The sequence below is a fragment of the Anolis sagrei genome, chromosome 8 (genome assembly GCF_037176765.1).
Source record: "Anolis sagrei isolate rAnoSag1 chromosome 8, rAnoSag1.mat, whole genome shotgun sequence".
NCBI lineage: Eukaryota > Metazoa > Chordata > Lepidosauria > Squamata > Dactyloidae > Anolis > Anolis sagrei.
The window spans coordinates 396713-409896 of NC_090028.1; the positions used below are offsets into that span (position 1 = coordinate 396713).

General features: G+C 48.2%; 1 protein-coding gene across 3 annotated transcripts in view; it reads right to left on the reverse strand.

Moving 5' to 3' along the window:
* Positions 1-2685: 2685 nt before the first annotated feature.
* ST3GAL2 (ST3 beta-galactoside alpha-2,3-sialyltransferase 2) overlaps positions 2686-13184 on the reverse strand; it is a 31281-nt gene continuing 20782 nt past the window's right edge. For all 3 annotated transcript variants that reach the window (XM_067470912.1, XM_067470913.1, XM_067470911.1), the window contains 5 exons: positions 11244-11437; positions 9929-10108; positions 8891-8936; positions 8664-8783; positions 2686-7408 (listed from right to left, as the gene is read on the reverse strand). In XM_067470912.1, the coding sequence (XP_067327013.1) occupies positions 7235-7408; positions 8664-8783; positions 8891-8936; positions 9929-10108; positions 11244-11437 (714 nt within the window). In that variant the 3' untranslated portion in view covers positions 2686-7234. The remainder of the gene's footprint in view (positions 7409-8663; positions 8784-8890; positions 8937-9928; positions 10109-11243; positions 11438-13184) is intronic.

Sequence of the window (13184 nt, forward strand, 5' to 3'; positions counted from 1 at the left end):
TTGTCTCTTTTCCTCAAACCTTCTCCCTGCCATTTCAAAAGGAGAAGCTGCGTCTGGAGCTCCTCTTGGAGGGTCATCACCTCTCATTTAATGGCCAGGATGCAGTGCTGTGAAATGCTGGGATTTGTAGTTTGGTGCTTGGACAACCAGCAGGACAACCAGCAGGGTCCATATCCAATTGCCGCCAACCAAGAATAAACCATGCTTTTTCAGACCTCAGGAACTCTCTTTGTCTCTTTTCCTCAAACCTTCTCCCTGCCATTTCAAAAGGAGAAGCTGCGTCTGGAGCTCCTCTTGGAGGGTCATCACCTCTCATTTAATGGCCAGGATGCAGTGCTGTGAAATGCTGGGATTTGTAGTTTGGTGCTTGGACAACCAGCAGGACAACCAGCAGGGTCCATATCCAATTGCCGCCAACCAAGAATAAACCATGCTTTTTCAGACCTCAGGAACTCTCTTTGTCTCTTTTCCTCAAACCTTCTCCCTGCCATTTCAAAAGGAGAAGCTGCGCCTGGAGCTCTTCTTGGAGGGACATCACCTCTCATTTAATGTTGTGAAATGCTGGGATTTGTAGTTTGGTGCGGCCTCAGCATCCTTTGGCAGAGGAGGCTCAAGGCCTTGCCAAACTACATTCCCCATGACGCCATAGCATTGAACCAAGGCACTTAAAGTGGATTCATTCTCAAGATGTGCCCCAAGGCTTATCCTTTCCGTGGCTGAAAGCTTTGGTGTCCTAAAACTTAATAATTAATAAATAATATAATTATTAATTAAAAATTAATACTTAATAATTAATTAATATTATTATAAATAATTATTGTTATTAATAATTAATAATTAAGGAAGGAACTTCAAAGCAGGCAGCCACTTGAATGGCTGCGCACTTTTTTGCCGCTGCGCATGACACTTGGCAGCAAATATTCTTTTTTGTTTCAGAAATTTGAAAATGTGATTGACTGGTGCTCAAGACTACCATGTCAGAAGAGTTTTGCAGAAAATTGCAAACCACATCCAATTGAAAAAGAGCACAGTGGGATGGTGGAGAGCGCCCCCTGGAGGGGTGACGGTGCACATGCTGTGCAAGATGCAGACGTGGTTTGCACCACAGGGGCTTTTGCACCAATTCCGTGCTGGCCACTCTTTCCGTGAAACGTATCCTTTGTGTGGCCTTGACAGCCCAACGATGTGATAGATGCACCCTTTATGGACACATTGCCATGGATCTGAGGTGCGCATGTCAGTGTCCATGTGCTGAGTTTATGTTTCAACATGATGTTGACATGTAGCCTATTTGTGACCTGATTCACGTGGTAATCGCAAAGGTAAAGGTTTCCCTGAAATTAAGTCTAGTCGTGTCCAACAACTCTGGGCCTACTTATTTACTTACTTAGGCGATCCCTTGTTGGACGAGTAAGATGGTCTTCCTTGATGACTATTTTTGTGGGTTTGTAGGTGGCTGTGGAGCCCTATTCTTGCTCTGCATCTTCTCCCACAGTGAAGGCATTGGTTCCCAGGTGGAAGGCAGTCACGGTCGGGGTTGGCTTGATGCACCTTCCTCCTGGCACGCTTATCTCTTTCACCCTCCACTCGTGCCTCCTCGAATTCTGCAGCACTGCTGGTCACAGCAGATCTCCAGCTGGAGCGATCAAGGGCCAGGGCTTCCCAGTTCTCGGTTCTATGCCAGGGATTTTAAGGTTGGATTGAGCCCATCTTTAAATCTCTTTTCCTGTCCTCAAACATTCCATTTTCCATTCTTGAATTCAGAATAGAGCAACTGCTTTGGGAGACGGTGGTCAGGCATCTGGACAACGTGGCCGGCCCAGCGGAGTTGATGGTGGAGGGCCATCACTTCAATGCTGGTGGTCTTTGCTTCTTCCAGCACACTGACGGTTGTCCATCTGTCTTCCCAAGAGTTTTGCAGGATTTTCCGGAGGCAGCGCTGATGGAATCGTTCCAGGAGTTGCATGTGACGTCTGTAGACAGTCCACGTCTCACAGGCATCTAGCAGGGTTGGGAGGGGAATGGCTTTATAGACAAGCACCTTGGTATCCCTACAGATGTCTCGGTCCTCAAACACTCTCTGCTTCATTCGGGAAAATGCTGCACTCGCAGAGCTCAGGCGGTGTTGTATTTCAGTGTCAATGTTGACGTTGGTGGAGAGATGGCTGCCAAGGGAGCGGAAATGGTCCACATTTTCTAATGTTACACCATTAAGCTGTATCTCTGGCATTGGAGAGGGACTGGCTGGTGTCTGCTGGAAGAGCACTTTGGTTTTCTCGATGTTCAGTGACAGGCCAAGCTTCGTGTATGCTTCTGTGAAGGTGTTTAGAGTGGCTTGTAGATCTTCTTCTGAATGCGCACAGACGACATTGTCATCAGCATACTGGAGTTCTATAACAGATGTTGTTGTAACTTTGGTTTTGGCTTTCAGTCTGCTGAGGTTAAACAGCTTGCCATCTGTCCGACATTTCCCCAACATTAAGTCTCGTCGTGTCCAATAACTCTGGGCCTAACACTGGCAGCTCATCCCACTCCCTGGATTCGAACTGCCAACCTTTTGGTCAGCAAGTCCAGCAGCTCAGCGGTTTAAGCTGCTGCGCTTGGCCCACGCGCCTGGCTGTGCCGACCCCACAGACCCCACGGCCCCCCTCGACGCCACAGAAGCCGACACGAGGGACAAAGGGACAGGTTTTAAAATTTTATTTTGTACAATCAAACACAAAATAGATTCAGTTTCCCCTCAAGTGTAGAAGCCAAGGAAGTCCAAAAGTAGAAAAGGGAAGGAGGGAGGAAGAAGGGAGGAAGGAAGGAGGAAGGAGGGAGGGAGGCGCGCAAGGGGAGGGAATACTGACCATAAAGAATGCAGGACGCTTGGCTGCAAGGAGGGCATGAAGTCCTATGGAGGAAAAGGGGGAGAGGAAGAAGGAGAAGGAAAAGAGGAGGAGGAGAACAGGAAGAAAAGGAGAAGAGGAGGAAGAAAGAGAAGGAAGAGGAAAGAGAAAAAAGAAGAGGAGGAGAACAGGAAGAAAGGAGGAGGAGGAAGAGATGAAGAGGAGGAGGAGGAAGAAAAATGAGGAAGGAGGGGGAGAAGGAAGAGAAGGAAGAGGAAGAACAAGAAGAAAGCGAGGAAGAGAAGGAGGAAAAGAGGCAGAAGAGGAAGTAGAAGGAGGAGAATAGGAAGATGGAGAAAAAGAGGATGAAGAGTAAGGAGAAGAGGAGGAAGAGATGGAGAAGGAGAAGAAAAGGGAAACCAAGGAAGGAGGAGGAGGAGGAGAAGAAGAAGAAGGAAGAGGAAGGAGAAAAAGGAAGAGTAGGAGGAGGAGAAGAAGAGGAAGAGGAAGAAAAAGGACAAGAAGGAAGAGGAAGGAGAAAAAGAAGATGGGAGGAGGAGAACAGGAAGAAGAGGAGGGGGGAGAGGAGGAGGAAAAAGAATGAGGAAGGAGGGGGAGAAGAAGGAAGAGGAAGAAGGAGGAGAAAAGGCGGAAGAGGAAGGAAAAGGAGGAGAATAGGAGGAGGGAGAAAAAGAGGATGAAGAGCAAGGAGAAGAGGAGGAGAAAGGGAGGAAGAAGGAGAAAAAGAGGAAAAATGAAGAGGAGAAGAAGAAAGAAGAGGAAGGATAAGAAGAGGAGGAAGAGAAGGAGAAGAAAAAAGAAGAAGAGGAGAAGGAGAGGCAGAAGAAGAAGGGGGAGAAGGAGAAGAGGGAGAAAAAGAAGAAGCGGATGAAGAAAAAGGAGAAGAGGGGGGAAACTAAACACCCTGAACCCCCCCCCCCTTTTTGGGGTCTCGGAAGCGCCAGGAAGGCTTGGCAAGCGCCTTGTCCTTAAGGCTTGTTTGCCAGGGTTTGGCCTTCCATGGCTGGGAGTGAAGAGAAGGCCGGAGGGTTTTCCTGTATCCCTCCGTCCAGCCCTGCAAGAGAAGCGCGGCCGGCCACAGCAAGCCCCCTCCCAGCCCTGCGAGAGAAGCCCACCCTGATGCGGATGATGCTTGCCATCATCCTACCATAGATCTAATTGGCAAAGCAAAGCCATTGGGCGACCAAAAGAGATGCAACTTGGCTCTTTGTATCGGTAGAGGTTTTTGAGCATGCGCAGAGTTCCCTCTTACCAGTTCTGTTCCCTCTTACCAGTTCTTCTTGTGCCTGCTTGCGTTCCCCCCACTCTCTCATCAAGTCCTCCTGAAAGCCCCCCCCCCCCCCCGTTTCCGAACTCTTCTCTGGCTCTTTGGACTCCTCTCTCTGTGTCTCTGGCTTTGCTGCCGCACAGCACATCCGTGTGGCATGTCCCCAGAGGCGGCCCTAGGTAATTTTCAACGGTAAGCAAACAGTATTTTGGCGCCCCCCCCCCCAACCAATCATTGATATGGAGCAGGAACGAGAGGGGCTAGGAGAGGCTCAAGGGCCCGGCCCCTTTGGGAAGGGGATCCCCCAACAGTGAGGCAAGAAAGCTGAGGCTCCCCCCGGACTGCTAGGGATGTTGTGAGCCGAGGGGGAGCTCCTCAAGTTGTCATCGAGGGGCATTTACAGAGGCGCCTCTTGTGCCCCTGGCAAAAAAAAAAAGTGTTCTGCAATCGCTTACTTTGCGTAATGGACGAGCCGCCCCTGCATGTCCCCCAGCTCTAGCTCCAGCCACAGCGGGTGGGCTTCTCCCATACAGAAATGGCAAGACCCAGCCGTAGGCCATGCCCATCTTGGAGGGAGGGGGTCAGGAGGGGCTCCAAGGGTCATGGGGGAGGACAGAGTGGACAAAGTCCCTTTCTTCCTGCAACGGGCCCCAAACATCAGTGGGAGGGGAAACTGAGGAAGGGACAGGGCTGGGGACACATTCGGAGCAGCAAGGGGAGAGCAGAGCCCAAGGCAGGTGTCTGCACAGCCAAAGCCATTCCGAAGATCACGGCTCAGTTTGGAAATCTGGCCACGCATGCAAGATCACGGGACAGACCTTTCTTTCCTTCCTTCCTTCCTTCCTTCCCTCTTTCCTTCCATCCATTCTTCCTTCCCTCCCTCCCTCCCTCCCTTCCTCTTTCTTCCCTTCCTTCCTTCCATTTGGAGAGAAGGTTCGTAGCTGCAGTAAGAGAAGAGTCCTACTCATCTTCAGGCATGAGAAGGGTGCCGGGGGAGGCCTAAATTCCTTCTCCTATGTTTCAGAGACAATAATGGGGAGAGACATGGGACAGGAAGGAAGGAAGGGAGGGAGGGAGGGAGGGAGGGAGGGAGGGAGGAAATTAGGAAGGGAGTTAGGAAGGAAAGAAGGAAGTTAGGAAGGAAAGAAGGAAGTTAGGAAGGAAGGAAAGAAGGAAGGAGGGAAGGAAAGAAGGGAGTTAGGAAGGAAGGAAAGAAGGAAGGAAGTTAGGAAGGGAGGAAAGAAGGAAGGAAGGAAGTTAGGAGGGAAGGAAGGGGGAAAGGAAGGAAAGATGGAAGGAAATTAGGAAGTTAGGGAGGGAGGGGGGGAGGAAGGAAGGGGACAACCCACCAAGTCCCTGCTGCAAGAAGGTCCTTCTGGTCATCCACAGGACCTCCCCCCCCCCTTCCCCCGCAACCCAACTTACTCAAGGTAGGGCCATGATTCCATAATGAAAAAGGAGGGGCGATGGGTTCAATCCCATTTGGCATGATTGCACTTTTGGAGGAGAGCCAAGAGCCCTTTGCCCAACCTGGTCTTCCCAGGTACAAAAAGGAAGGAGTCCACGGTGGCTTTGCCTTCTCGCTCCCCCTCCCACGAGGGTGATGAATGCAACACAAGGAAGGGAAGACCCCACAGGAACGTGGTGCCCATCTGTCCCGGCCATGGCTCCCTTCTCACCAGCTCCTATCAGCATTTCTCACATCATCAGAAAGGGAACGGACACGTCCAACGTAAAATCCAGTAGGAAAAGCGCAGGAGAAGGGCCCATTTGCTCTGCTAAAGGGACCCTGAACCACTTGCGGAGCCACTTCCTGCTTTCCTATGGGGATCCTGGAGATGCTAAAGGGGCCAAGCCAAGGGTCCAACAAGACAGGCAAGCAAGACATCTTCTTTGGAGTCCAGGCGCTTTTCTCCTTTCTGGGGGAGGAAACGGTTTCCGCCATTCCCGAGAGCGCTGGCCTTGTTTGGAGCAGGCGGGGGGCTCCTTCCACCTCCAACAACGGGATTAATGCGCCAGAAGGAAGAAAGGTGGAAGTTGGTTTCGAAGCAGGGCCAAAACAGATGGGTCATTCTCACCCTGATGTCCCCAGTCCCAGGAGCAGGAACGAAAGAAGGAAAGGAGGAAGGGAGGGAGGGAGGGAGGGAGGGAGGGAGGGAGGGAGGGAGGAAGGAAGGATGGAAGGAAAGAAGGAAGGAAGGAAGGAAGGAAGGAAGGAAGGAAGGAAAAAAAGGAAGGAAAGTAAAAGGGAAGTTGGAAGGAAGGAAGGCGGGAAGAAAGGAAGGAAAGAAGGGAAGAAAGAAGGAAGGAAGTTAGGAAGGAAGGAAGAAAAAAGGAAAAAAGGAAGGAAAGAAAGAAAGAAGGAAGGAAATTAGAAAGGACAAAAGGAAGGAAGGAAGGAAGGAAGGAAGGAGAAAAAGAAAAAAGGAAGGAAAGAAAGAAGGAAGTTAGGAGGGAAGGAAGGAAGGAAGGAAGGAAGGAAAGAAGGAAAGAAAGAAGGAAGGAAGGTAGGAAGGAAGGAAGGAAGGGAAAGAAGTAAGAGAGAGAGGGAAGCCGTTGGCTGCACCATCCGAGTGCCATTGCCACAGCCGCCCCGCTCCCCATAGGGACACTTAATGTCTCATAGCAAGGAGGGTGGAGTGTCCGTTCCTCACTGAATGGCTAGTGTCCACCCTTCATCCGCTGCTGGACGTCAAGGTCCATGAGTTTCCATGATTATCTCCTCCATGATTGCAAAACTCAAGGCGATCCTCTGCCTTAAAAATACAAAAAGGGGAACCAAAGGGGACTTCCGTATCCACGAAAACGTGGTTGTTGTGGCTGACTTTGCCTTGTCCATACAAACCAGAGAGGTCCGTTGAGGTCTCAGCCTCACATTCCGGCCAAGGAGGCCGCTGGGGATTCCATCGGGAAGCCGGACGGAGCTTCTCGTTCCCCGGACGCTGCTCGTGAATCCTCTCCTTGCTTTCCGGGCACCTTCCTCGGAGAAGGGAAAGGCGCCTCGTCCGTCTCTGTCGAGACCTTTTCCGTCGGCAAACGCACTCCGAGTGCTCTGCCCCGTGTCAACTTTCCCTCCGAGCAAAGGAGATCTTTCGGTCGAAGGCGCGGAAGTGGCTCAGTTGCCGCGGTAGACGTCGATCTTGCCGACCTTCTCCAGGACGGCCACCACGTGGGCCTCGAAGTCGGCATCGTGCACCCCGGTCTTGCGGAACTCCCCCGCGTAGCGGTTGTTCTCCCAGTAATGGTGCCAGTTGCCCCGGCTGTCGGCCCCAAAGCCAAAGACATTCACCTGCAAAGGAGGAAAGAGCGAGAGGGCCCTCCTCAGGACGCGGCAACAAGCAGGGTTGCCTTCCCATACAGGGGTTCTCCAACCTTCCAAATGCCACGACCCCTTAATCCAGTCCCTCCTGTTGTGGTGACCCCCAAACATAACATTATTTCTGCTGCTACTTCAGAACTGTCATTTTACTCCTGTTATGAATCATAATGTAAATATCTGATATGCAGGATGTATTTTCATTCACTGGACCAAATTGGGCAAAAAATACCCGATACACACAAATTGGAATACTGGTGGCGTTGGGGGTGTGTGTGATTTTGTCATTTGGGAGTTGTGGTTGCTGGGACTTATAGTTCACCTACATTCAAAGAGCGTTCTGAACCCCACCAATGATAGACTTGAACCAAACTTGGAACACAGAACTCCCATGACCAAGAGTAAATACTGGAAGGATTTGGTGGGCATTGGTCTTGAGTGTGGTTCAATTCCACCAACGATGGAATTGAACCGCAATTGGCACACAGAAAATACTGGAAATGTGGACAATTTCAACAGAAAAGTGGAAAGCATGAAAACGAACACAATCTGGTTACCAGTATTTAGAAACTCTAAAATCAGGAGAGTAAATAAAGAGCAACACTCAGAAAACAGGGAATTCCAGGTAGGAAACCATCAGGGGCAGCTAACAGCTCCCAACAAAGGATTCCCTCTGGCAGTTAGCAGTCAGGCTTTGAAGCTGCAAGGCCATTAACTGCCAATCAAGGTGGCCAGTTGCAACATTCACACTTGCCTCAAGCAGACAAGAGTTCTTCCCTCACCCTTCCTGTGGACATTATTATTATTAATTATTATTATTATTATTAAACTTTATTTGTACCCCGCTAGCATCTCCCGAAGGACTCGATGCGTCTTACAAGAGCCAAGGCCTCAACACAACAGCAACAGACAATAACAATACAATGCAAAGCAAATTAAAAACATAAGCAATAATATCATTCCACAGATATATTAAACCCCCCTAGCCTAGTTCCCAACAGACCTCCCAACCTCTGAGGATGCCTGACATAGATGTGGGCGAAATGTCAGGAGAGAATGCTGCTGGATCACGGATCACTCACAGCAACTCAATAAATAGAAAAGCGAGTATAGGATACATAGAAACATAGAAGATTGGATAGTTAAGAAACAGGGAAGTCCTATTGCACACTTCCTCCCGAACAAAATGTCTTAAAGCAAGGACGACCACAACAACAAGAAGGCTGACCTCGTCGCAGACGTGCAGGGCGAAGAAGAGCACCAGCATGCCCGTGGAGGGGTAGCGCCCGTGGTGCTCCGTCCAGCGGTCGTGGATGTACTTGAAGAAAGCCGGGTTGTAGATCTGGACCTGGAAGACAGACAGTGCGGGCGGGAGGGAAGGCCGGGTGAATGCAGACCCCTCCTCTCCGCAGGGACCCCCCCCCCTCTCCCCTTCCCTGGTGCGAGGAGCCTTACCCGCTCTTTGTCCACCCGGAGGAAGGGCTTCACCGGGGCGTAAGTGCTGCGTAAGAGAGGAGAGCACAATGAGGCACCCAAGGAGCTCAGCCACTTTTGCTAAGTGTGTTAACGACATATCGAATGGAAAAGAGAAGCACATACACGTAATACAGGCATGGCACTCCCCTGGACCCCGCACCCGTGACTTCTGGCACCACCCAATGTGAAACGAATATCTCAAAAAGACCTTCCCTTATGTTTTGTTCCCTTTTCATAGAATCATAGAATCAAAGAGTTGGAAGAGACCTCCTGGGCCAAGAAGCAGGAATATTGCATTCAAATCACTCCTGACAGATGGCCATCCAGCCCCTGTTTAAAAGCTTCCAAAGAAGGAGCCTCAACCACACTCCCTCCGGGGCAGAGAGTTCCACTGCTGAACGGCTCTCACAGGGGGCCTTTTCCCTATCATCCCCTGTCAGCATTGCCCCATCTTCTCCTCGAAGAGACCCTATCGCTTCTTTGTTTTTCCTTTTTTCTACTGACATAAGAAAAAAAGCCCTTTTTATTGTTTTTAATGTCCCTGGCAAGCCTGAGCTTGTTTTTTGCTTTGCCTTGAGGACCTTTTTCCTACAGGTGTTGAATTCTTCTTTGGTGATTTCTCCCTTTTTCCACTTCTTGTGCATGTCTCCTTTGTGTTTTAGCACAGTTAGAAGTTCTTTGGACATCCATTCTGGCTTCTTTGCACTTGTCCTATTTCTTTCTCTTTGTTGGCATTTTTTTCTCTTTTGTTTTCTCTTTTTATGTATGTGAAGTGCTTCCTTGCATCCCACTCATATCTTCTTCGAGCTCATCTTTCTTCACGCCAGCCATTTCTGACATTCTACACTCGATGCTTTGGTTACCTTCCCTACCCACATTCTTTGACCCGTTCTTGCTCCTTTTTGCTCCCTCCTCCCTCCAGATTAACTCTCCCTCCTGGCTCTTAGCTCCGTTCTTACATGTCACGTGTGTCTCTCCCCCACCCCCGGCCTGCCCCCGCCTTGCCCAAAGACATACAAGCGTATCTGGCCGGTGGAGAGGGCGCTGGCGATCCAGAGCAGGTCCAGGGCTTTGAAGGGGACCAGGACGAAGCTCACGTTGGCCGGAAGGTTTTTGGCACTTTCAGGGTACATGAAGTGGTGGGTGGTCCGGCTCCCCACGTCCACCTCAAAGCCCACTGTCGGGGCCTGGTTCATCCTGCAGGGAAGGGATGGAAGGGGAGCCGGGCAAGAAATACAACTATTGCTATTGCTATTATTATTATTATTATTATTATTATTATTATTATTATTAGAAACACAAGATGAGTCCACTGCAGATGTTCTGCTGGCTGTTGAATTGGATCACATGTCAGACCCATCCCAAGTGTCTAGGACTGTGTGGTGTATAGGCGAATAATGCGTGCAAATCCCAGTCAGCCCCAATTGTGTTTAAGTGCAGGCCAAGGTCTTGAGGCACTGCACCCAGTGTGTTGATCACCACTGGGACTACCTTTACTGGATTATTATTATTATTATTATTATTATTATTATTATTATTATTATTGAGACTCGGGCCAGTCTCTGGGCGCAGCAACCCCAGATCTACACATCCAAGTATGTGTATATCTGTATGTGTGTATGTTTATAGGTGTATGTATGTGAATATATGTGCATGCATATATGCAGAGGTGATAAGGAAATATGATGTACATATTCAGTTTTATCATGTGTATTTACTCTATTGTTTTAAAATGTCTTAAGTTACTACATATGTTGAGCATAATCTTATCAAGCCTTGTTGTTGTTTGGTTTGGTATTGTGATATGGCCTAAGGGCTAATCAATAAAATTGACTGATTGATATATTGTATGCGTGTATGTGTATGTGTATATGTGTATGATTATATGTGAATGTGTATATGTAGATGTGTATGCGTATGTGTGTATGTTTATGTGTATATATATGTGTCTATATGTATATGCATAATATTTATATGTATATGTGTATGAATATACGTGTATGTGTGTATGCACATGTGTACATGTATGTATATAGGTATATGTAAATATGTGTATGGACAACATATATACACTATGAATGTGTCTGTAAAGGTGTGTGAATATGTGTGGTCCTGAGCAAACTCACATATACATATACGCACACACACACACATATATATATATAATGTGTGTGTGTGTATATATATGTATATATATACACACACACACACATTATATATATATATGTGTGTGTGTGTGTGTGTATGTATATGTATATGTGCGTATGCATATGCATATGCATACAGAGGTCCCTTCTGACCCCCGCCTGGCCCCCTTGCACACTGCACTCACCGCATGACAAAGTCGTGTCCATTGATCTCCCGGCCGTATCCGGAACCGCGCAGGTTCCCTGAGTTCCCGACCACGGCACAGCGCCGGCACTGCGGGGACGGCCGGGAGCGGTATGGGTTCTCTCCAGGGATGATCAGGAAGAGTTTGCTCAGGACCTCGTTCAGGTTGTGGGACTTGAACTGCGGCTGCAGCATCTGGGGAAGCAAGCAAAGCCAACGAGGGCCCCCATCATCATCATCATCATCATCATCATCATCATCATCATCATGTGTATTCAAACCTCGCAGGTTCCATTAAAAGCATTTCCATACCATTTAATATCTACAAATATACAAACATCCAACCAGAATCACAAAACGTGAAGCAAAGAGGCAAGAGACCTAGTTTCCCCATGTCTGAAACCAGTTTAGGACACACATCTTCCCATCTAAACCCAACAATCCTTTTGAAAAACCCTTCCTTGAAAAGACAGGGGCTCTTTTGCGTCCTGGGGGCACAAACATGGCCTCCACCTTTTGTTGGCCCCGCTACTACAAAACTGATTGTTGCTCTGGATGCGTTCCATGCAGCTGTCCAGGCGCTCTCCAGCACCAGAGCCTCCTTCCAGGTGAAGCTTCAGCACCTTGGAGAGCTCCTCCAGGACTGCCATGCTGGCCGTTCCAGGCAAGGGAGGCTCTGGACAGGTTTGGCCTTCAGGTGAACTGGTTTGTAAGTCAGGACAGGTACATTCTGAAGTGTAACTACAGCCATATATCTATATCTATATCTATATATAAATGCTCTGTGAGTAATGAGTTCCTAAAAAACAAAAGAACCAATGAACAAAATCACACCAGACTTGGCAACAAAACATCTCACAACACAAGGAGTGACCATCACTCAAAAAACTATGATTTTGTCATTTGGGAGTTGTAGCTGCTGGGATTTATAGTTCACTTACAATCAAAGAGCACTCTGAACTCCATCAACGATGGAATTGAACCAAACTTGGCACACAGAACTCCCACGACCAACAGAAAATACTGGAAGGGTTTGGTGGGCATTGACCTTGAGTTTGGGAGTTGTAGTTCACCTACATCCAGAGAGCACTGTGGACTCAAACAATGATGGATCTGGACCAAACTTGGTACAAGAACTCAATACGCCTAAATATGAACATAGGTGGAGTTTGGGGGAAATAGACCTTGATATTTGGAGTTGTAGTCATTGGGATTCACAGTTCACCTGCAATCAAAGAGCATTCTGAACCCCACGAACGACAGAATTGGGGCAAACTTCCCACACAGAACCCCCATGACCAACAGAAAATACTTCAGGCCATCCAATCCAGCTCCCTTCATCAGGGTAAGAAAACGTAATCAAAGTCCTCCTGACAAAGAGCCATCCAGCCATAGAGATAGATAGATAAATAGATAGATAGATAGATAGATAGATAGATATGATTCACAGACACAGAGATATAGTATCATAGATTTGAAAGGGACCCCTAAAGAAGAACAACTATATGTTCCATGTTCCAGGGTGGGCAAACCAGACACTCTCCACATCAACACTGACAAAGAAACAGCAAGAAATACTCTTTACTCACAAGCAGAAAGGAATTACATATATTAATTATAATCCCAGATATATAATCCCAGATCAACAGACTGGGCCACAGCAACGCCTGGCAGGGGACCGTTAGTATATATATGTATATATATATATATATATATATATATATATATATATATATATATACACACACACACACACACACACACACACACACACACACCAGTGGTTCTCAACCTGTGGGCCACAGCTCTTCAGTGGGCCGCGAGAATTAAAATCTGACTCTCGAACCTCCTTCCTCTTCATTTGATTTGATTTGATTTGATTTCAACGCCTTTTTGCCGAGCTGACCAGCCCCGCCCCTTTTGGTACTAAAATTGGAGAGTG